This window comes from Micromesistius poutassou (assembly GCF_964030765.1).
Source record: "Micromesistius poutassou genome assembly, contig: SCAFFOLD_4132, whole genome shotgun sequence".
NCBI classification, from domain to species: Eukaryota; Metazoa; Chordata; class Actinopteri; order Gadiformes; family Gadidae; genus Micromesistius; species Micromesistius poutassou.
The window spans coordinates 1-24,701 of record NW_028180128.1 but is presented as its reverse complement, the minus strand read 5'-3'; the positions used below and the strand labels follow the sequence as shown (position 1 = coordinate 24,701).

The following is a 24,701-nucleotide window of genomic DNA, read 5'->3' as shown; positions in this document are numbered from 1 at the left end:
AATGGTTGCTGGGAATGTTTGCAGGAACTCCCAGCCATTACACAGAAGTAAAGAAGACTAACCCCCTGATATGGTGCAGACAGGGAATGCATAGTATATTGGCCTATATGATATGTGCTTCAAAAATATTTTTTGTAAACAAATGCAAAGATTGAGATCCAAAATAATAAAAAAGGCATCCATACTCTGGTTGGCACATACAATTACTGTACAGCATACATTAGTGGACTAATTTTGGCCACACCCTTTTTTTGTTCTATGAAACTAAGCTTTTCTATTGTGATCGGGCCTGAGTCACTAGTGGCCTTTTTCCATTGGCACTTTTGGCCATGCCAATCCATGCTGCGCTGATATGCGTTTCTATTAGCGGTTTAAACGTGCAGAGCTGTGCCAAGTTGTGCCCGAGATTAACCATCTCCGGAGTCGGGCCAAAGGATGCCCTTCGCGCCTCCAAGCAGGCTGGAGTGGCGTCAGCAGTCTGCTTGCTACGCCTCTCAGATGGTGGTAATATAGACTATAACACACTAGCTGAGTTAGTATAACACACTAGCTGGGTTAGTATAACACACTAGCTGAGTTAGTATAACACACTAGCTGAGTTAGTATAACACACTAGCTGGGTTAGTATAACACACTAGCTGGGTGTCTCCTGTGAATGAGGTGCATCACCATAAGCACAGGTTAATGACAAAACGTCTTGACAGCTTGGTTGGTTATTTGTTTGTTCCTAGAACGATATAAGCTTAATAAAAAAGGGTTATGAAGGTTAGATAGCCCGAACCATGTGATTTTTTTTTTTCTTCTTTTTTCCTTCATGTGATTTTTTTACCTTCCCTTGTAAAAAAAACAATGGCTTGTTAAAAAGGAGACTTAGGGATTGGGATAATTATATTCTAGGGATTGTTGATAATTATATTCAACACACCTTTTGCTTAATATCAGGGACATCGTGTGGCACTCACAATGTTTCATACATATTTTTCTATGCGTTAACAAGACTAGTCAGAAATAATTATGCTGTCAATGATCTATGGAGATCAGGAAGCAAAATAAGGGAACATTGAACGTCATGAATTAATTCATCATCGCGGATATAATCGTGTGTTCCCCACTGTCTGAAAGGTTAAATACATAAAATGTCTTCACTTAAACAAATCAATCAAATTTAGGTAGGCTATAATACAGAACTAAAAAGGCCACAATAAGTGTGTGTTGCGTCATTGACTCAAGACGAGCGAGTCATCAGTTGAAGACACGCCTTTGAGCGCGTCGCCCTGTTGAAATGGAGATGCAAGTCCCAGCCGATCTGGGCGGCAGTGGCAGAGTAGGGACAGGCCACTGTAGTATAACCCCTATGCATGTTGGGGAAAAACATTAGTCCAGGATTTGCGTTCTTCATGACATCAATGGTCCAACTTTTCCAGTTGGACTGCAAATTTATTTTTGAGGAATCAGAGTTCATGTTCCAGGCCGCAATTCTTTGATCTACAACATGATTATGAATCAGTGCTCTCTTATGTAAGAAAGAATATAGCCGAACGTAACTGTCCCCCTTAAAGTAGTGCTGTGTTTTGGAGTGTTAGGGTACAGTATGGTGCTGTCTCAAAAACAAGGTCATGGATAATACAATTATGAAGTGGCATAATAATGTAGTGCACTGTATATAGAAATAAAAATCTAATATTTGTTTAAATCAAAATAAAATTAGAAAAATCAATACAAGAATGACTTCAACTTGATTTACGTTATCTTTCCTAACTATACAAACTATAGTCACAATTAAAAGGTTTAATTGATAGACCCTTTTATAAGAAAAATAAGTTAAATATTTTAGCTTTATTCTAAAGATACCATTGACATGAGGCTTCCTTTACACCAGCAGCTGTAGTTCTGGGGCAGCTGTCCAGTTGCCACGCTGCAGACCCCCCAGCTGACCGTGGACGCCGATGCAGCAGCGCTAGATCCGTTTGTGAACTAGTGCTTGCTCATTCATAACCTACGTATGTGGCAGGTTAAACTGTATGTCCATTTTTCATGGGCTACCACACATTCTTAACTACTTACTAGTGCACAACAAACATTGGCGTTAAATTGCCTGGATTTTCAAACCAGGAAGTTTTCATTTAATTAGGCTTCCTGATTCCATTATCTTTCCCTTATTAAAGATAAGACTTTCATTGTTTAAACGGTCACCATCTGTCTTGTTTTGGTCCATCAGAACTACTAACTTAGTTAGTAGTAACTTACTTAGTATTTTTTCCTAAAAAAATGTGTTTTATCAACAGCTCAACCAATAGGTTAACAAAGACCCTGCACATGCTCAATACCATCCATACAAGCAAATTGGCTTTGCTGCCACTCATCATTTTGCCCCAGGACAGTGTGATCTATGAGCCTTCTGAAAATATTTTAGTTTAGGGTTGTTGGGGCTTGCGATACCATCACAGACATCACAAACATGTCTTTTAAATCATTGAGGTTATGCATGTGATGACCACACATCTTTTATTTAATTTTATGCTGCTTTCTTGGCTACGCCCTCAAAATATAGTTTTGATCTGATTGAGACGTGCCTGTTAAAATACCTTTTTCAAATCACTTCTTCACCAAAGAGTACAAAATAGAGAGACTTTAATTAAAACAAACACATACAGATCTGTATTGGTCCTTTGATACAGCAGACACAAACCCTGCCCAGGGCTCCCAGTGATGCTGTGGTTCCCATTGTGTCGGATGGCTTATCCCTGCCCACAATATGCCACTGATGAAAGCAAAACACAGCCTGTATTGTTTTACTTTGTGTGGCAACACATTACAACACAACAACAAACTATGCTTTCTAAAGACAAAACGTATTTCTCCAGTATATCCGCGACCGCGAGTGAGGGTAAATGAAAAGATGGCTATTTCTCTTGTATAAATAAATACCAGTGGCAATTACTCAAAGTGCCATGCATAGTAGGTTATGTATTTTGGAATGTGTTCTTGCGGGCGGCGGCAAGACAAATTGTTTTAAAAACATTATACTTTGGGTCCTCCTTTACGACAGTCGTTAGAGTTCCCCGTAACTTCCGGCTGCTGGAAGAGCTGGAGGAAGGCCAGAAAGGAGTCGGAGATGGCACCGTCAGCTGGGGTCTGGAGGACGACGAGGACATGACCTTGACCAAATGGAGAGGCATGATCATCGGACCTCCAAGGGTGAGCGCCATTACTCTCCCCTCAACCACCTCCAGGGCCTGCTTCGAAGGAGGGCTGTGTTCACATCCTCTAGCATTCAGCCATTTAGAACACTCCAACAAGCTGGCATTGCAATGCCTCATTTAGTTGATCTTTTGTATTGCATGCGTGAGAAAAACTGCTGAGTGACACTGAGTGACACCTAAGCACATGTATACTGTAGGCCAACGTCATGAAGTCTGTTCGATTGACATGTAGCACAAGCTGAGAGAACTGGTGCTGGATATTTCACAATAGTCTCTCACGGCGCCATTTTAAACCTTTCCTCACTGTAATAAATTGTGTGTGTGTGTGTGTTATCCACAGACAATCTATGAAAATAGGATGTACAGTCTCAAGGTCGAATGTGGTCCCCGATACCCTGAGACTCCGCCCTTTGTCAGATTTGTGACAAAGATAAACTTGAATGGCGTGGACAACTCAAACGGTGTGGTGAGTAGTGCTTCTGCTGGCTTCTGTCCTGCTCTGCCCCGGACCACCCAGCGACGACAGAGCTGGCAGCGTACTAGTAGAAGGGATTAGGTTGCACAGTACAAGTACAACAGTATGTGGTCATATGCTGTAGTATTGTAGGCTGCAACTAACGGTTATTTTCATAGTCAATCAAATTTATTATTTCTAATGTTTAAGTCTCAATGTGTACCATTTCAACTAGTTCTTAGCTTAAAATAACCTGGACATTTCTTTAGTCAAGCTGATGGATTTCAATCAAGTCGTGTCCAATAACTGATATGGTCTTCAAATAAGAAATGCTGGCCCTCCCAAAACCGCTCCCACCACACTCTCACTAGAGCGACACTGTCACCTCAGTAGCACAACAAGTAGGACAGAACTGAGTAGGAATTATTCTGATGTATCCTGCCTCGTAACTTAGAGGGCTTTATCTAATACATAGCGACTATATTTTATTAATACTTCTATAAAGTCATAAATAATGCTGTCACAAGCTACCAAAGTGTTATCTCAGGGTTCTCAAGCATTTTAGAAAACATTGATTTTAAAACGTAGATTTATAGTCATGGAAAACATGGGAATTGTCCAAATTGATCAACACTATAAATGGTATTTCATGTTTATGTGGTCTAATTTTTAGTCGCCAACTTAAAGTTGGGTTAGCTTGCAATGCTCATTGAGGAGCTAATTGCTCCTAAGTAGGGGGGGCGATAAAATGCTAAAGATGCCACATCACCATGTTTTTAAAGGTAGGAGCACCATCCAGGATCTTGGATGGTTTTCATGTTAGTTCTGTTACTACACCGTCCAACCAAACTAATTTCCTTATTTTGAAAAAGACTAGGTGACATAACCTGACCATTTATGCCAAAGTATCTTTTCAAACTGATTAAGTTTGCAATTCTGCCAAGTTTGAACATTCAACAAAGAATGTTGACATGGTTTAGCATCGGTTTCTTAAGGTAAACGTCAAAAGGTTAACATCTAAAGGTAGCTTATTAGACACAGATCTTCAGAAGAAGTCTATTTACGTTCTTCTTTTTGAGGTGGCAACTCGAATGACGCTCTGAAGTACAGCTAGACCATGAATCACTTGTTTAGAAGAAATGTTTAGAATTTTGTGTTGAGACTTGTCTTGGCCTTCGGCATTCAGCTGTGGAATGGCCATGTGGGACACATATCTGTGGTTGTCTATCAAGTCCTGCCATCAACAATTTAGAGCAATCTTTTGCAACCCAAATGTTCAATTTTTTTCATGGGCCATAAATAATTTCAACAAATGGCGTTTGCTAATGAGTTAACCAGCAGGCCTCGCTGTCGTCTCAATAAGGAATCGTTCTGTTAAATCCAGACACGGCTAAATATATATTTCTGTTCTGAATTAATAACGGACACGATGTGGTCTGTTTCATTAATTCTGTATAAAACAAAAAAAAAAACAGAAGTTGAATCACAATTAACTGCTTCATAAAGCAGTTTTCATCTTGAAAGCATTTTGGGAGTCCCCCACTAACCGAAAGTAATGGGAAAAAATAGGATGGGGAACAATCACACATCAGATTTCACTGTTCTCGTTCCATAATGTGATGGGGAACAATCACACATCAGATTTCACTGTTCTCGTTCCATAATGTGATGGGGAACAATCACACATCAGATTTCACTGTTCTCGTTCCATAATGTGATGGGGAACAATCACACATCAGATTTCACTGTTCTCGTTCCATAATGTGATGGGGAACAATCACACATCAGATTTCACTGTTCTCGTTCCATAATGTGATGGGGAACAATCACACATCAGATTTCACTGTTCTCGTTCCATAATGTGATGGGGAACAATCACACATCAGATTTTACTGTTCTCGTTCCATAATGTCTTCAGGTTGACAAGCAGGCGGTGTCCGCGCTGGCCAAGTGGCAGATCTCCTACACTATCCGGACGGTGCTGCAGGACCTGAGACGGCTGATGCTGTGCAAGGAAAACATAAAGCTCCCCCAGCCCCCTGAGAACCAAATCTACACCAACTGAGGCAGAGCTGCTCTCGCTTCCACCGTTACTCACCACCCACCCCTCTCCCAGCTTTATGGTTTGCGTTCATCTCTCTTCCCCCGTCCACCTCTGTGTCACGTCAAGCCCCCTGCCAGCACCTGTGCACGCACATACATGGCAGCAAAACATAACATATATATATAATGACAAATACACATTAGAATATGCGCCAAACTGCATAGATATACAAACTCAAAGTCATTCTTCATGAAAGCCATCATCATGTCTTGGTCCCCTCCCTCTCATCACTGGAGTTCTGCTCGGAGCAGGTTCGACTAGGCAGGCAGGAGTCTCAGTCCACCCAGATGTGATCATTTGAATACTGTACATCTTACTAATCTTTTTTTTTTTTAATTGTTATTTGTTATAAATTCCGATTGTACAATAACATAAATAATATTATTGTGTGTATATCTTGTGTGTTGCCTTTTTGTAACCCAGTCAACACAATTGTGCATACTATCAACAATATAATTTGGGATCACTTCCTAGTATCTACTGAAAAGACAAATTTGATCAAGGTCACCTATGGAGACGCGTGTATTCAGCCGGTGTCGCAGTACTTGTTCTGGCTGTTGCTATGTATACGTGTTGAATTCTGTTGACCAAATATATGGTACATGCATGTGTGCGTAAAGCTAGGTGCCTATAGAGGAAACGGGGAATCAAGTGGGCAACTTAAGTAAACAAGTGTCACAGAAGTAATCCATTTTTTTTTATTTTGTTGGGCAGTTACCACAAACTGGTAATGATTAGTCAATCCTAAAGTTTCCATGTTTTTGATTTGAACTGAAATAAAATTGTGTTAATCTATCATTGGTTAAACAAAAAAAGGATAACAAAATGATCCCAGTAAACACCCCACTTAACCGCTTGAGAAGAAAACTGGAACCAGCTACCTCTTTTGGTCTTTGTATAGTCAGCACAGACATCTGACTTGTGGAAGTATGTTCTTAACCACTTGTGTTTGTTTTGATTTCTCCTCCCTCCATGTGGGTCATAAGTGTGATGCTAGATGTCTGGTTGTGGTTAGACTGCTAAATAGGTTTTGTGGATTTAAGGTACACCCTTCATGTTCCAGAAAGTAGGTGTCTGGAATTTACCATGACTTGCCTTATGTACAGTGTTTACATATCTTCTGTTCTGACCTTGAGTGATCTTACCAAAACATTGGGGAAACTTGAGTCATGTAAGCACTCCTTTGCCAGCCAATGCATTTCCGATTGAATTTCAAATGTGGCTGGGCATTTAGATTGGCGTTAGCGGCACGTTTTATACCTGGAGGGTTAAGACCTATTTGTGCAATTATTTGTGATTAGGCCTGTGTGTAGTCGACATGGATTTGTTTCCCCCACAATATAGATATGAGTTGCCATGACAAAATTGAATTATTTGTTTTCAACATCCATATTACTCAATTAGTAATAAAAGCTGCTCAGAGTACATCACATCTTGGTAATGTTAATTTTCACGTTCAACTTTGACATTTTAAAAGGTGTGCTTCTTTCAACAAGGAGATGTCTACTGGGCAGGTAACATAGTTCAAGGAAGATAAGCCACTGAATGAGCTCTTCAGCCTTCAATACATGATGGATTACACTAGAAACATAATTCTCCCTTTCCTTAAACGTTAGTGCCTTGTGATTAGCCAGTTCAGACCAACTTCTGAAGTAAATTCTTACTTGGAGAGCACTGTTAAGCAACCGACAGAGGGCGATATTGTCTCCCGTGTAGGTTAAGTAAACCCCCCATAACATGTAAAAACACGCACATTTGATAGACTAAAGCTAAGACGTCACGGGTATCTTATCAGTCAGTCAGCGACCTTCGACAAACGCACCCATAAAGGTGAAATGACCCCAGAACCTGGTCCGGAGTAGCGGACTGCTGGACCGGTCTTTGACCTACCCAGAATGCACGCAAATACGAGGAGCAGGCTGAGAAAGTCCCACACGGTCACTTCTAGTAAGATGACCACGAATTGATCTTGACATTCCCATACATCGGACGTGTAAGTACAATCAGATACTTAGAGATACATAACTGCTTATGTAAACGTCCTGACATTAACGAGGGAAATAAATATTTTTGCTTTAAGTGAACTTTAAGTGAACAATATTTTGTGAATTGTGTGAAATTGCATAATCATTTGGAACTCTTGTCATACTAAAAGCTACGTTTACCACGTGACCATTGAGGTAAACATGCTGCGTTACCATTATCATGAGGCTGATCGCTTGTGTGTGTGGGTGTTGGGGAAGTGAGAGCAGTCAACTGAATGATACGTGGTTTACATGTCCTACTTTTAACTCCATCACCATCAGTAAGTGAAGCAAAAGCATTGGTTAAACATATGTAGGCCTATAGCTCCTGGTGTCTTTTCCTTCATACTATGTATGAAGTCATAAACATGAACATCGACTATTATATACTATATACCTGGTATGTTTGGGAGCCTATTTCATTATCCTGGTTCTGATTAGCAAATAATCACAACTATTAGTCGAAATAATAGGAATATCCATGGTCTTCAATGTTTATTCATTTTCCTCCAATCTTAAAGTTGATTCCTTGAGTTGTTCATGTAGCAGTATGATGCAACACTAACGTTATCTTTGACCTCTTTGGTTACGGCAATTAGCAGAAGTTGACCTGGCTCGGAAGGATTTCTACTGCCTAAATTAAGGCCATAAACACCAGATCAACCCCCCCGGCCCGATGGCTCTACTGGTCCACCTCCTGGCCGCTGCCTTTGGCATGGGCTCCTGGCTGGCAGTGAACGGCCTGTGGGTGGAGCTGCCTCTCATCGTGAACACGCTCCCAGAGAGGTGGGACCTGCCGTCCTACCTGACCGTCATCATCCAGCTGGCCAACGTGGGCCCCCTGCTGGTCACGCTCATGCACCAGCTGCGGCCGGGCTACCTCCGAGAGACCGCCGTCATCTACGCCGTCCTCGCCGTCGGGGTGCTGGCCTGCGTCCTGCTCGCCGTCTTCTGGCGCGTCACCACCGTGGTGGGCGGCGCGCCGCGCAGCACCGCCTTCTTCGTCCTCACCTTCTTCCTGTCCCTGGTGGACTGCACGTCCTCCGTCACCTTCCTGCCCTTCATGTCGGGGCTTCCCGCCAAGTACATCACCACCTACTTCATCGGGGAGGGCCTGAGCGGCTTCGTCCCGGGGCTGGTGGCGCTGGCGCAGGGCGTTGGCATGGCGTCGTGCGTCAACACCACTCAGAACCTGACGGGGGGAGGGGAGGCGTGGGCGCTGCAGACCCAGTACCTCCCGCCAAACTTCTCCCCGGAGGTTTTCTTCTCCTTCCTGGCGGCCATGATGTGCGTGAGTCTGGCCGCGTTCGTTGCTCTGAAGAAACTCCCCCGGGTCTCCTTCGACCTGGCCGCCGACGCCCTGGTCCCGGAGCGCGGCGCGTCGGCCCCCGCCGGGCTGGACAACCCCGGCCTGGACGAGCCCGACGGGGGGGGGCCCCCGCTCCAGCACGAGACCGAGGAGACGAACGGGAAGCTGCCGGCGGCGGCCCGGGCGCACTTCTCTGTTTACCAGCTGGGCTTCATCTACTTCCTGGTGGTGTGGGTGAACATGGCGGCCAACGGCCTGCTGCCCTCCGTGCAGACCTACTCCTGCATGCCCTACGGCAACCTGGCCTACCACCTCTCGGCCGCCCTGTCGTCAGTGGCCAACCCGGCCGCCTGCACAGTCGCCATGTTTTTTCCAAATAGGTAAAGATTCAGTTTTGAAGCAGTCCGTCACCAGACACCTGGCTCGATCAATAAAGTGATCAATAGACATTGCTATGAATAATCCCATGGCCCCACAGTGTGATGTGGAAAATGGCAATCACATTACACGTTTTTAAAGGAAATCTATATGATATAATGTATCTGTTTCCAGTCCAGAGGCCTGAGGACCACGTGATGATTTAGCGTTTGACCCGTGTGGTTTCCAGGTCGCTGCTCTTCCTGGGCGTGCTGGGGGTCCTGGGCTCAGCGTTTGGGAGCTACAACATGGCCATGGCGGCGCTCAGCCCCTGTCCTCTGCTGCAGAGCTCTCCAGTGGGCCTGGCCGTCATTGTGAGGCTTCGCTGAGCGACGAGGCTGCTTAATAAAGAGCCACCCACTGGCTTTATCAGCAACATGGCGGCAATAATTTAATTATGCATCAAGGATAAGATATGTTCTTGTGGGTTTTGATTATCATAATTAATTAATTACAGTAGTATATTGTTTTATATAGTATTCATTAAAATACACATTTGAACTGATTATCATGAAATTTGTCATGATAAATGACAAATATATGAAAGGTTTATGGGTAAAACATTACTAAAGAGAAAAGACAGACTTGTACATTTGATATGCATATTGTATTAATGTTTTCATTGTAATCCCCAGGTTCTCTCATGGGTCTTCTTCACTGGAACATTTTGCTACGTGAAGGTAATGGTTGGCGTCATCCTTAGAGACAAGAGTCACAGCGCCCTCGTATGGTGTGGAGCTGCATCTCAACTGGGATCCCTGGTTGGCTCCGTCACTATGTTTCCACTGGTGAACACCTACAAGTTGTTCAAGTCAGGAGACTACTGCAACACCAAGTGCCCACTATGACGGTCACAACACGATGTTTACCTGTGAGCTGCAACGATGCTCGACCATGGACGTCTGCTCAATGCTCAAATAAGACACCGTTTGCAACACTTGAATACAACGAAGGCTGTCATTTCCAGGAAATGTACTGGCTGATATAAATATTTGTTTGATAAATATTTGATATATATATATGGGTACACCCAAGCTACGACTACTGGTCGTTGAAGAAATCGTCGATATTTCCTGCAACGTGATGGGAAATTACATTCGCTCAGAATGCTTCTTTGGCGAGTACAGGGGACTTCCACTAGATGGCGCACATATACCTATGATTCAAAGACGTGCCTCTACTCATAAAGAAGACTGGTTTTAATCAGGACATTAAACCAACTCCAACTCTAACTCTGTGCTTTATTGTTTGTTCCATCCATCCATCCATGTTATAATGATACCTTATTTGAGACATCTTATTCGATTAGATATTTGATTATCGATTAGAAAATCTCAAACGCTTTTTTTTAATGGAGGTTTTATAACTAAATATCAGAGGGGCACAACTAAGCTCAAGGGACACTTGCTAGCCGTATGCAACCGGACCTCCTGCAGCAAAGGGCCACATCAACAACTTGTGACACAGAGCGGCCGGACCGAACCATTGAGCGTGGGAGTCTCAGCCTTCTTCTGGAATAGAAGAACCCCAAGCAATTTCATCCCTTTCATACATTTGTAGTGTCTTTGAAATGCAGACTTTGTGACATTCACTGAAACGATGATGCCAATACAGTGATGAGCAACAATAAACATGTTATAAAACAAATATTACGAGAATTCAGGGGAAAAGAGAGGATGTGACGGTGACCCTGATCGGGGGGCGGGGGGGACGGACGGACGGACCACACAGTAGAGACCTAATCCCAAAGGCCTGGGATACTTCTCAACGATGCTGCTGCTGCACATCCCCTGAGGAGGGGCGCAAGGACGCTGGTGAGCCATGGGAACCAGAGAGTGGTTCCTCGTCAGCAGCTGCTGGCGCTCCCTACCCCCCTGACCCCTCAGACAGGACCATGGGGAGGAAGCAGGGTTGTGGGGGCGTGGGGGGGGCGGCGGGGGGGGAGAAGGGGTCCCCAGGCCGGCCCCTGTAGGGAGGCACAGGGAGGAGGGTTCTAATTACCCACACTCAAAGGGGGGCACTGGCTGTTGCCTCTGCTGCTGGTCACTTGGGGGTTTCCCTGACCCCTACGCCGAGTCCAAAAAGAAAAGAGGAAGGAAATCAAATGGGCCCGCAATTAGCCGGGTATCGCCTGGAGGACCAATGATGTGTCGTGTAGCAGCACAGATGTGACTTCTTTATTCTGATTTGTCGAAACTACGGGGCAGTATAAATTGTACTTCAGATGACAGCCGTCTGGTTAATGCAATCAGAACAGATTGATTGATCTTTATGTGATAATAGGAAATATACGAAGAAGAATATCACGGGCCTTGCTCTTTATTGTCTCATCCGTCTCTCTTCCTGGAGGTGCAGAGCCTTTTTAACGAGGCGCATGCGACAAGCCCCTAGAAGACGCTGCTGTCGCCCCACGCATTTCAATTCAGAGCCTCGCGTTGTCAAGTGACCTTGAACTATTGGTGCCAAAAAAAAAAAAAAAAAGAAGCAATATTTTATCCCCTAGCATCATTAGCTAAAATTCCTTGATGGGGTGTGTGGGGGTCTTTTGTGTCAGGGCGACCGACGGGACAAAGAACAGTGTATCGTTTCTGCGGGGTTTTGTGTGTCAGATGGTCCCATGGTTCCTCCAGCTGGCCAGGAGGAGCTGTGGCCACCTGGATGCGGCGCTCTGGTCCTGTGAGATCCTGCAGTCTCCTCTGCCATGTGAAGCCTGCACTTACTACACCACAGAGTGATCCATCTGCTCAGGACGGCACCACCCAGAGAGCCGCCGCCCCCTCCCCCCCTCTCCCCTCCCGGCCCTTTCCCTTCCCCTGTCCCCCTGCAATGTGTCACGTATAGGAGGGAGGTTTTATACCCTTGCTTTAATGGCGAATGAGAATAAAAAAAATCCAAAGAACCATGACGCAATAAATGCATGGAGCCGGGCGGTAGCTGCTGAATCGACAGATAGATCACCTGTGTCCTGGGTGCACAGCGGCGGCGCTCGGTGACATTGTGCGGGGCGGTCGCCGGCCGGGCAAGGCTCACTGAGTGAGCGTGTTAGAGAGCGACGGCGGCGCACTGCAAAAAGCATAATAACCGAATGCGCCCGGGAGAGGAGATAAAGATTTATCCTCAGAATGTATCAACAGGGCTTTCAGAGAGAGAGTGCGGAAACACACTTGAGTATATCTGGCAGGGACGGCGGAATCTGGCAGCTTATTTTTCAGGTGAACAGCTTGTGGGCAAGCAGTTGCTGAAGCACGGGCGCCATTCAGATACAGGAAGGAGGCGACGGGCCGACAGCAGCCCCCCCCCATCGCCGCCGCCGTCCCTCCCTCGCTCGCGTTATTTTCCACACATACTCCCGTTTAATGAATTCCGTCCCATTTATTTTGAATTGAAGGTGACAGCCGTCTGTCACTCCGCGGCGCCGTCCTCGGCGGCGGCGGCGGCGCGAGGGCCTCGCTCCTCGTTTTCTATCAGCAGGTATTGATGTTGCTTTAATGAAGTGCCCATCGCTCCACCCCCGGAGGAGAGACGAGTCTGTCAGCATATGTAAATGCTCTCTGGCTGTCATTGTTGTGGTGGAGTTCAGCACGGGTCAGCATGGAGTCCCCCTCTGGGAACCCTTTGTTCCCGGGCCCGACTGTGCAACATGAGTGGACCAATTACAGCGCGGCACAGCAGGGGAGGGGGCTTGGGGGGGGGGTGGGGGTGCAAACTTGTAACACTGCTGTAGTGAGCTAATTATTACCTCAAGATCAGCAGTGCAGAGCGTCAAACGTCATGTGTTTGGTTTTTGTTGGGTTGGGTTTATTCGTTGCTGCTTTCATAATATGCAATAAAATGCATTGTTGCTGCATTGAACATTTTTTCTGTTGCTCATATATATATGTATACTTTTTTTTTTTTTTTTACTATTTGGGATAAATGTCGGCCTCATAGTCAATCATGACCAGTCACTGACTAGTTAAATCCCAGTGGTTCTCCTTTAAATTGTCAATGCAAAAGCAATTTACAGACCACTGACTGCCAGCACAATAACCTTGATATAGTGTCAAGAAATGATTCATGGAAATGTGCACTGCCTTCTCTCAGCTGAGACCGGACCCGGGCGGCTGGGGATGTTGATACTACGCCAACATGGCCAGACAACCAGAATATTTGCATACATTAACTTGCATATTGTAAAACACACGCTGGAGTTATTGTCCCAGCACACCTTTTAGCACCATGACCACCCGAATACAAAGGATTTTCTTTGCCATGCAATTAAATTTCTAATTATATTAAGTTGAATAACATTCTTTGACTTATGGGGTAAGGTAAATGTGAGCAATCAAAATAATTTAAAAACTCTTTGGAACACATTCACACACCACACTAAAAACGAGTTTACCACATAATATCATCATACCTACTACATGCATATTGTGGATCACAATATGCCTCCCCCCATTCTGCTAGCTGGTCTACTCTCCCTCTCGTTGGTCTCCTGTATCCCACCCCCACTGACCTAGGACAGCTGCTATGAGCTACCAGTGCCCCCCTTTGTGTGTGAGGCCAGTCAAGTGGAAAATGGCTGCGACCGAGAGAGCCCACTTCAGAGAGCCATCATGCTTTGAAGGGGCATGATGGCCTTTGACAGTCACAGTGTTAACACGGCATCCACACAAACACGGCACTGCTATTACCGTGTTTACTAAAGCAGGGGGTAAAAAAGACCAGAGGATCTGCTGTTTGACGCCAGCGGTGGCGAGCCGGCTCTCTGAGCCGCGCTGGAGTGGCCCGGTGGGGAAAGAGGGGCCGCGGTGAATCACAGCCAGGTGCCCGGGATGCTATTTCAACGGGTCACTTATGCCCTGAGCGAACGAGCCCCAGAAGTCCAGGTCCCAGGATGGGCCCTGTATGAGGCGGCGGCGGCGGCGGCGGCCCCATTGCTATGCTGCTCTCCACTAGCGTGCTTTATCCGGCGCCTGTAGCCAGCCCCCCTCCAGTGTTCAGCGGCGTGTCTCCCCACGCCGAGCGGCTCGGGATCGATTCACTGCCCACGGAGCTGGGCTGGAACAACACAAGAACGAGCAGCAGTGATTTTAAACTGCAACAAATGGTTGGCGGTGTCGGGTTGGGATCCAGATTTCAGGCGCTCGTTACCTGCCACAGATGCCGCTGTTGTTCTGTGTCGGCGTATGACCAGAGGCTAGGGACCGGGCAGTGCTTGAAAAGAGCAGGAGGTGCCATTGTGCTGCACCACACCTGATCTCAGAAAATCACTTGGCCATTCCTCCCCTCACACACATCTCCCAGGCATCGCCTGCAGGCCTTCCATCTGTTGCTGGGAGAATGTATGGCTACGGACACATGTCCCTGTTTACATGTCAGCAAGAGAGCGAGGGAGAGTGGGAGGGGAGGTAGGTACGTGTGGGCGAGACGCGCTGTTCTCAACAGCGCGGCGCTCCCGCGCTCCCCGCGTGAAACTGATATTTAAATGAGAGAAAAGGTTACAGGCAACTGTGGCACGCATGCACGGTGTGTAATTAGCACAAACAGAGGTGGTGGTGGAGAGCCAGGAGAGTAGTACTTAGATCTTCAAATAAAACACCTCGTTCTCTGTAACCCTGTGAACAGATGAATATAATCACATCAAATCAAAGGACATCGCGGGCCCACTAACAAATGTTTGTTTCCTATCAGGTCTGCACTATGCCACTATCAGCGAGCCTCTTATCATCTCTCGGGATATCTGAGTGTGGCTGAGTGTGTGTGAATGTGACACTAAACTCCACATCCTGGGAAATGGCGAATGCCAATATTAATACAGCATTACACAGCACGCGCTGTTTCATTGAGCAGCGACAGGAGCATCACCGTGGAACCCATTGAGCCACAATGGAGCTAATCATGACATTAAGGGGACGCGACCTTGCGTCTCCCAGGGTACGGGTTGAAAGACGTGCCGCCCTCATCTACATTATGATCACTCAACGTGGCAATAGAAGGGAACCGGGAGAGAGGAGACACGGCCAATAGGTTCTTTACGCGGGTCATGATTTACAGTGCGGCCGGGGCGCGTGGCAGAGGGCAGGGCGTCGGGAACTAAGAGCCTGACGAATGTGGAGATTGCCTGGTCTGGAGGCAGCGTGAGGGCGGGCCGGCGGTATGTGATGCCGTTGACCTTGTGGATGTCAAGCGTCATGTGGCACGGAGGGGAGTGGAGCGTTTGGGGTGATGGATATCTGGTGCCTCGGGTTTCTGCCCGGGGTCAGCCCCCCCCCCCCCCCCCCCCCCGTCTGCACAGATGCAAAAATGTGGTGGAAAGTAATCTAGTAAAATGGCAATAAACGCATCCTCCGTGTTTGTTTCACCATTTCCCTCCTTGTAACATTAGGGGTTTGTTTTTTTATTTTCTCCCCGCGCCGTCACTGAGGGGTCACTGCTGTCAGACGTAGCATTACTGCTCACCGCCCAACGGCTTAGTAATTCACTTTTATTACAGTGGAAAATGCTGTAGATCATGCTAGCACTACTCTCCGGTAAGTAGAACTATTCTTGGTGGAAAACAATCATTTGCAACATTTATCTTCGCCCCTGGTTATGCTCTTTCTCCCCCTGCACTCTCACTTGAGCGTGATTTAGTCCCTTACGGGATACAGCGCTGGAGAGAATGTCATATGCTAAGATGACCTCTCCATGCCTCGGTGGCTCTGAGCCAGCCGCGGAAGGACAAAGACACGCAAATACACATGCATGCACGCACGCACGCACACACACGCGCGCACACACAAACACGTGCAAGCACGTATACACACATGCACATATGCACGCAGACACATGTACCCACATAAACATGCACATGCATGCACATACTCATGCTAACACACACACTCACACACTCACACATGCAAGCCAACACGTGCTGGCCAACATACATGCACACGGAAGCTAACGTGCATGCATACATGTGCACGTGCACACACACACACACACACACACATACACACACACACACACACACACACACACAAGCCTCACAGAAACACACAGTAACCTCCCACACACATGCACTCACACACACGCACACTCTGGTTGATGACGACAATTGGCAAAGTCCCCCACCCTCACAGTGACCCCAGCCACTGCTGGATGTATCCAATGGGAAGAGCTGGCTCAATAAATCTACAGGACTCGGATTTAGACTCTCTCACACACATTGTCCTTGAAAGTGGCAGTGCGTGGCAGGTGAGGCTATGGAGCAATTTTTTAAACAGTAGCTTTGGCCATGTTTCTTCCCTGCACCTCATCACCGTGGCGATGTGTGACGCCTGAACCATGTCAGCTGCCTTCATATTTCCAAAGCGATTTAGGAGATTGGAAGGGGGGCCGGTATTTGAATGCTGCTAGCATGGCGTCCACATTGGAGCGCCCTCGGCGAGGCCAGCCAACAAGCCCATTGAGAAATTAGCCGAGCCCCCCTCGTGTGTCTCCATCCTTGAATGAATTATTCAGCCGTCCGGGCGGGAGCCGCACCGGGAGACCTTGGGACGGGGAGCTGAGTCAGCGCCCAGGGCCCTTTAGGGTGACACTCTAAACCCTGCCGCGGACGCCCTTCCTCCAGGTCGAAGTGCTCTGCCCCGCCACGCGGTGGTTATCGTATGGACAGGGGAAACCGAGCGGGGGAAACCGAGACGCTTTGCTCAATATCGCCGGCGCAGTCAGTCAATAATACCATTCATATTACTACTCGATATCAGTCAGTGGGGGCGGCACGCCAAACACACGTCCTGGTAGAACACGAACAGACACACGCCTTCAGCCCAACAGGATTCACCGCGGTGACAGGGTGTGATGTTCAGAGCAGCAAATTGTTCTGTTGATTACAACCATTGGTGGATAACACTCGGATCAGGTTTAGCCCAGACGTCGCCCGCATCTGTCTCCATCTCCTTTCAGGTTTGTTTATTCAGCTTTTTGTTTCGGTCTCAGTCCTGTGTGTGTCTGTGCGTGTGCGTGTGCGTGTGTGCGTGTGCGTGTGTGTGTGTGTGCGTGTGCGTGTGTGTGTGCGTGTGTACAGGAAGAGAGGTGATTACTGGCATGCGGCTCTAAGTGCAGGGAAAGGCACTTCAGGACACTTGGACCACAGTGTTTCATGGCCAGGGTGCTCCACGGCACGCCGGCCCCCGCATCGCACCAGTGCCTCCTACCACCTCTATGGCCCCCTTCCTATGGCCTCAAACGGCCTCCTTCCTATGGCCCCCTTCCTATGGCCTCAAACGGCCTCCTTCCTATGGCCCCCTTCCTATGGCCTCAAACGGCATCCTTCCTATGGCCCCCTTCCTATGGCCTCAAACGGCCTCCTTCCTATGGCCCCCATCCTATGGCCTCAAACGGCCTCCTTCCTATGGCCTCCTACTGGCCCCACTCCTACGGCCTCCCTCCTACAGCCTTCTACAGCCTCTCCTACGGCCTCTCCTTCGGCCTCCTGGACGAGCTCTACGCAAACCTCCTCCGGGCGCCACCAGACACCGTTCATGTCCCAGCTTGAACACGTTGCTGTCAAATGAATTAAGGAAGTGGCCGGTGAATCCATACGCATTAGCGCCGAGACGGGTGAGAGGTGACGCTGTCTGGGTGATGGTGTCTGAGCCACGGTTTTAGTGGATTTGCAAGTGTTTCCTTTTGGACTAAGAGCTTACATTGTCTTTTAATAAAGGTGTATTGGCATCGCCTCGGCATGGTTAAAAAAGGCATAAAAACATGTAATAAATGTGATTGAAGAATGAACTCCTGCAAAGTGGTGTATTGGCAAGTGCCTTTTGCAGCGTGGGCCTCCTGTTGAGTAGAGTTCTGTAGGCCCGGTGAATCTGTAGTCCAGTGTTGATCTTGCAGTTATTTGCATACTTAAATAATATGCACTGAATGAAATATGATGTAATTCTATTAGAGAGGATTAGAAACTCAAAGCACTATGAACATATTGATTTTGAAGCCAGGCTTATATCTCAACTGATCATGTCAAATAGAGAAAAGTCACCGTCTCGCCTTCATAACTACTGCTTAGATCTCAAGACAAGATTCAAACCAGTTTATAGTTTTAGTTTATACCCAAGTTTGTACCAAAATAAATCAGAAATATGAAAACAGATGGCAGCTTTAGCACTTAGTAACTGATAATCAATGACCTGTACATAGTCTTTGCATGCTTATGCTCAGTAAACAATACTTGTCCCGGGGCACTGCATCAATTCATGAACAGCAGTGAATGTCTAACGTCATTCAAAGTGTCCGCAAGGCAGTGGAGAGCATGAGCATAACCTCTGCAGGCACTGGGCGCATTCTGTTATCAAGACGGAGAGATCTGTCCCAGAGAGCAGGCAATGTAGCGCCTCCTTCCTCGACCAAACAACAGACTCTGGAAGACCACATGACAAGGCTCCTTGTTGTCAGTCCTGTTTTGTTTTTTTTCCATTTCCCAGAGTCTCCTTCCTTCTGCCGAGGACCTGATGGAGGAATAGTCAACATGCAGCCTGCCTTGAATGTGTTTGCCCGGGTTTGGTTTCCTCGGATCCCACACCTCAAACACAACGATCCCCTTCCCCGTTTCCAAACGGCAGCGCTGATCAACAGCGACGTAATGGCGGAGATTAAGTCACACCGGGGACTTGGAACATCGAACAATAAAAAGATGCCTCTTCGATTGAGAATTCAAACAGGTGTCAACCTGAGTCCTCAGAGACCCAAATGAATGACAGGCTACTGGGCCGTAAATAGCAGGGCAGACGATGGGAGATTGGCCATATGTCCGCTGTATGTCTGGGTGCCAGCTAGCCAGCCAACACTGGCTCTGTGTGAGACAGCACTCTTCGGGAGCGTCCCAGTGACAGATCCTGGGGGACAGATTCAACCAAAACACTCATTCACTCAATTTAAGCAATTTCTGACAGTGAAGTTCTCTACTCCAGAGCTTTGGATACACATGTGCGATTAAGTGTGCGGTGTCACTGCTGCACACCGATTAGCCGACGAGCAGAATGTGTTGGGAATGGAGACGGGCGGTGGTTAGCACACATGCTAACTCAGTGGAAATGAGTGAAAGGGGAAAGTGGTGTTCATTTGAACTCCATATTTCTGCACCTCATTAGCCCTCTTCATATCCCCTCAATACCTATTCACCACCAAGAGAGCGCCAGGCCTCCAGTGTGTGTGTGTGTGTGTGTGTGTGTCTGTGTCTGGGTGAGTGTGTGTGTGTGTGTGTGTTTGTCTGTGTCTGTATGTGTGTGTTTGTGTGTGTGTTACTGTACTGGGAGTGTGTGTGTGTGTGTGCTACTGTACTGGGAGAGTGTAATTGTGTGTGTGTGTGTGTGTGTGTGTGCATGAGTGTGTGTGTGTGTGTGAGTGTCGGGCAAGGGTAGGGAACTCTCCAAGGAACACACAGCTCCATCTGGGCCAAAGTAATTGGTCTGCTATTCATATGCAGCGATGTAATGGCCCGGAGCTATTCATACAGTCATACATGAACTAGTTACACCGAGGACAATCAAAAGATGGCTTGACCCCAATGTCACCGCGTGTTCAAAAGGCGCTGTGTTGGGAGACACAGCGGAGAAATGTAACCCTGGCAGGAGGAGCAAGGAGACAGGAAGTAACCTTCACGGGGCAGGAAATCCCCTTTCTCACCACCAAACATCATAAGCCTCGCCGCTGCGTACCTACGGCGTGAGTGCAGTACTTGGCTTTGAACACATCAGAAATTAGGTATGCGGTGTTGTCAGAGGTTTCCTGCTGGGTGTATTTGGAGGGAAAAGGAGGGCGTCAGAGGAGGAAGAGTCTGTCCTTCAGTCCCTGGATGAAGGACTCTGGCCCGGCGGGCAGGGGGCTGAAAGGTGTGCTGGAGGGGAATCATCAATTACACTGGCAGCTTACCTTGAGTTATTATCCTCTTAGAAATAATTACATTAAAGAAGTGAAGTGGTTCCAGAGCAAAACCATAATAACGTGAGTCCAGGAACACTTACGCAATCATCACACAGACACACACACACACACACACACCATATGCACACACAATATTTACACCCACACGTTTTTTTTGTCTGCCAATAGAAAATACGATGAATCAATCCTATCCATTTCACCATTATTGGACCTTTACCTCACAGATACAAAAATGCAGTCCCTCACTATGGACAATGTAATGAATCTAACACAAACACTCTCTCTCTCTGCCTCTCTCTCTCTCTGTCTGTCTCTTTCTGCCTCTCTCTCTCTCTCTGTCTGTCTCTTTCTGCCTCTCTCTCTCTCTCTGCCTTTCTGTTTCTCTCCGTTTCCCTCTGACTCTTTCTCTCTCTCTGTCCTCTGCCTATCTGTCTTTTTGCCTCTCTCTTTCTTTCTCTCTCTCTCTCTCTCTCTCTCTCTTGCTCTCTCTCTCTCTCTGCCTCTCTCTCTCTCTCTCTCTGCCTCTCTGTCCGTCTCTCGCTCTGTAAACACAACCCGTCGCTGTGTCTCCCCACTTACAGAAACACAGCATATTATTCCCCCCCACTCCTCCCGTGTAATGAAAGGAAGCTTCCTACATCATCGGCTCATTCCTCAACAAGACGAATGCGACCGTCGTGGCATTTAGAGACAAATGGCTTCCTCCGGTTGGAGAGGGTTTATTTATCAGTGGTTTGAAGTGGTGTCTGAGGCGTGAGCGCGGCGGCGCGCCCGTACTGCTGCTGCTGATTATTCAGAGTGAAGAGGACCTGCCAGCCCATTACCACCCAGCAAAATAAGACCGTGAACACACGCGTCCTCCCTCGCCCCGGCCCTGTTCGCTCTCCCCCCCCCCCACCACCACCCCTATACCCTGTGTGTGTAGTCTGTCAGGGCCTGTCAACCGCCGCGCCGTTCATTCATGCATTCATTCAATCTCAACAAGCAGTGTGTGTCCTCCTCATCCTCAGTCACTTATTCTCTGTCCCGTGCTATCTCTTTCTCCCCACGCCCCGCCTCTCGCTCTCCCTTCCTCAGTGTCTCTCTCTCTCTCTCTCTCTCTCTCCCTCTGTTTCACTCTCTCCACACTGCCTCAAAATTAGCTACCGGTGTCTAGTAGGGGCTCGCCTCCCTCCCTCCCTCCCCCCTCTCCCTACCACCTCCCCTCATCCCTCTAACCCATCCCTCCCTCGCTCCAAACCTCCAAAGACCCCTCCCCCCCCCCTCCACCGACAGCACCACCCAGCGCCCTGCCCGCTTGGTCCTGCTGATGAGCCATTGTGCGATTCAAGCAGATGGATGGGGAACAAAGGGGGGGAGAAGAGGGGCCCCCTCTGCCTGCCTGCTCCCCCCTCCCCCCCCCCCCAACCCTCTCCTTGTATCACGGCCAACCAGGCTCTGGGTAATCTTCTCAAGCTTCCATGGCGGAGCAATGAATAACCTTCGCATCCTCCCTGCGACCCGGGCCCGTAGCCTCACCCCCCCCCCCGATCAACCCCCTTCACCCCCCCCCCCACCCCCCCCCCCCCCCCCCCCCCACCCCTGGTCTTATCTGGCCCGCTGCAGGCTCACCCAGGGCCCCGGGGGCCTCCTGGATAGCATCTCTCCCCCTCGCCGGCTACACACCGTCTCTGTCCTCAGCACCCAATCATGTCGGTGCGTGTGTTTTTTTGCTCCTTTTTGTTTTGTTTGTTTCTCGGGGCCTGTTACACGGCATGGAGATTAATTGGGGCTATGGCTGACTGACATCTGGTCCAGCCTTCATAAAAGCCCGGGTCTTTGAGGTCCGTGGGCCTCATAATGAGGTGGATATAAGTTAATTTTTTCTCATCAACGGCGCATTCAGCTAAAGCGCTACAAATGCGCGTTTCGACGCTCAAACGGGAATAGCTCTAGGAAGCACTTTGTTTATTTTGGACAGTTTATGGAACCAGTTGCAGAAAATGTTATCTGCTAGAATCAGCAATAAAAGCATGCACTTCTGACCATAAACGATTACCCCTTATTCCAAAGAAGAAATTCTACGATTGCTCATACCGTGGCATGGCTAATGAATTACCATTATTATTAGTCAACACAATCTTAGTAAGTGTAGCTCTGCCCGAGTTCCCGACTCTGCGGTTCTCCAGTCACCCTTCCTGTGCATTCAGTCCTCACTGTGGGGAAAAACAAGCACGGCCCCACAAAACCCTAACCACATCTCCAATGCTGCTGCCCTGCTGTGACCAGTACACCTGCACTCATTTGCAGGAGCAGCAAAATCATTCCACTGCTCCCATGCAAGGTCCTGTTAAAATATTGAGGATGTACTTAAGTGCTATTTGGCCAAGTGTCATTTAGGCTGAAGGGCTCTCCATCTACAAAAGACGTCTTCAAGTGACTGGATGAGAGCTACTGCTGAACCACAGAGGAATACACAGGTGTTGAATAATTTACTTCATATGAAACATTCATGTTTTTGTCCCATATACTACTCCCAAGTTGAACTACGACTTATACTAAAGTAACACATTGCATACAACAGTATACGCAACAGTACTTTTGGGACTTTTACATTTAGATGAATAATATAATAATACTACTTCACGAAAAAGTGAACATTCTGAAACATAATTTAAATGATGTTATGTTATTATTGTATTATTGTTGCTCCTGGCGAAATGCTAGTATTGACACTCATTTACATAATAGCACAACATTATGCATATGCATAACACAGAGACAGGGGGCTAATGCAGAACAAAGATAAACCATTACCTGAACTCCATCCTCCCAGGGAAAATGTCCTCCAACAAAGGAAATCATGTAATCTAACGCTGGAATGAAGAAACTGAAGAAACCAATTCAATTCATTCAACCAATTCAGCTCATTAGGAGCTGTGGATATATGTTAAATATACAGGTCGGTGTATGTGGAATAGTTTGTCTGTGCTACACTATTCAACCAATTTTATGATGCAATGGCTTGGCAAAGGGATTCCGGCTCCACTGGCGTATCCAAGAGCTTATATTGATACATCTTACATAGTTCAATAATAACTTTGTCTGAGCATGTCCTGTCAGATTGCAATGTATTTACCCTATGGGAACAGCTATAGGGTAAATACAGGGTGAAGTTCAGAGTACCAGAGTAGTTATAATGTAGTATTTTGACAGTGTTTCAATAACAAGCCACAGTAGACCACCCATCTGCCACACAGCAACTTCAACCACACATTCAGAGATCCTGAGAGGCAACAGAAATAGTATTATATTAGCATGGGACGTTAACGACTGATCATATTAACAAGTGCGCTCCGAGTCGTACTCATACTGTGTGATATGTTTTGTAGAAAATCGCCCGGTGACAAACGGGGCTATTTATACGACTGATTGTTTTACCTGACAAGAGAGCTCACAGTTGCTGTGCAGTGTAAAACAGAAGCAGCAGGTTTATTGATATTTAAAAGACAGTGAAGCGCTTAGGTAACCGAGCCTATTTTTATCCAGAAAGGCTTTGCTGGAATATCAGCCGTCTCGGCGTGGCTCATGTTAGCCACAGGAAGGCTGTTTGTGCCCCATCACTCCTTTGTTCTCGCACCGCGCTTGATCATATTCTGAGCTGTACCTCCGCCGCCCGAGCTGACCTGTTGTGCGGAGATGTGCGCGTTTGCTCTTTTTTTTATTTGGCTCTGCATCTACTGCACCCCCCCAACCCCCCCCCCCACCCTCCACATGCTACAGGCAAATATTCATTACTAAGTAGCCTCTGGCAACTGTCATATGCAGACAATGGACTGGAGACAACAACAGTGTACGCAGCACACAGGGGAACCTTCCTACTGCACTTGTAGCCACGCCGTGCGGCAGCTAGCATGGAACAACGCGGAAGAAAGGAAATGAGACTCGCATATGTTCCCCGAGTGAGAGTTGTGTCTGTGTGTGTGTGTGTGTGTGTGTGTGTGCGTTGCGTGGGGCGTTGTGGTGGATAAGCCTCCTTATGCCACTTGGAAATCACTGCAAATGAGCATGTCTGAGAAACCAAACACCTTGCACCGACTCTTGCATTTTAATTTCGGGGGCATCTGTGACCAGTCCGTCATGTTCCTGAACCCCCCGGGGGACAACCCCCCCCCCCCCCCCCACCCCCAAAACCCATCTTCAGTGGAGCCCCCAACAAACGGGGGGAGGAGGGGGAGACGGCGGGGAGGAGGGGCCGGGGAGAGGGAGGGGCCGGGGCACATTTGATTGATGA

The 24,701-nt window shown here is 47.5% G+C and overlaps 2 protein-coding genes across 2 annotated transcripts; both read left to right on the top strand.

The window, feature by feature from the left end:
- Nucleotides 1-3,049: 3,049 nt before the first annotated feature.
- LOC311371107 (ubiquitin-conjugating enzyme E2 variant 1-like) lies at nt 3,050-6,154 on the top strand (the record flags this gene model as incomplete). Its single annotated transcript, XM_084489337.1, has 3 exons — nt 3,050-3,198; nt 3,544-3,669; nt 5,576-6,154. Coding segments are annotated over 3 exons (422 nt in total), but the record flags the coding sequence as incomplete, so codon positions are not given.
- Nucleotides 6,155-7,635: 1,481 nt separating this feature from the next.
- Nucleotides 7,636-10,607, top strand: LOC311371108 (solute carrier family 52, riboflavin transporter, member 3-A-like). The gene is made up of 4 exons (XM_084489338.1): nt 7,636-7,754; nt 8,388-9,474; nt 9,702-9,825; nt 10,147-10,607. Exons 2-4 carry the CDS (start codon nt 8,462-8,464, stop codon nt 10,357-10,359), a joined length of 1,350 nt encoding a protein of 449 aa, XP_084345464.1. The 5' UTR covers nt 7,636-7,754; nt 8,388-8,461; the 3' UTR covers nt 10,360-10,607.
- Nucleotides 10,608-24,701: the final 14,094 nt, after the last annotated feature.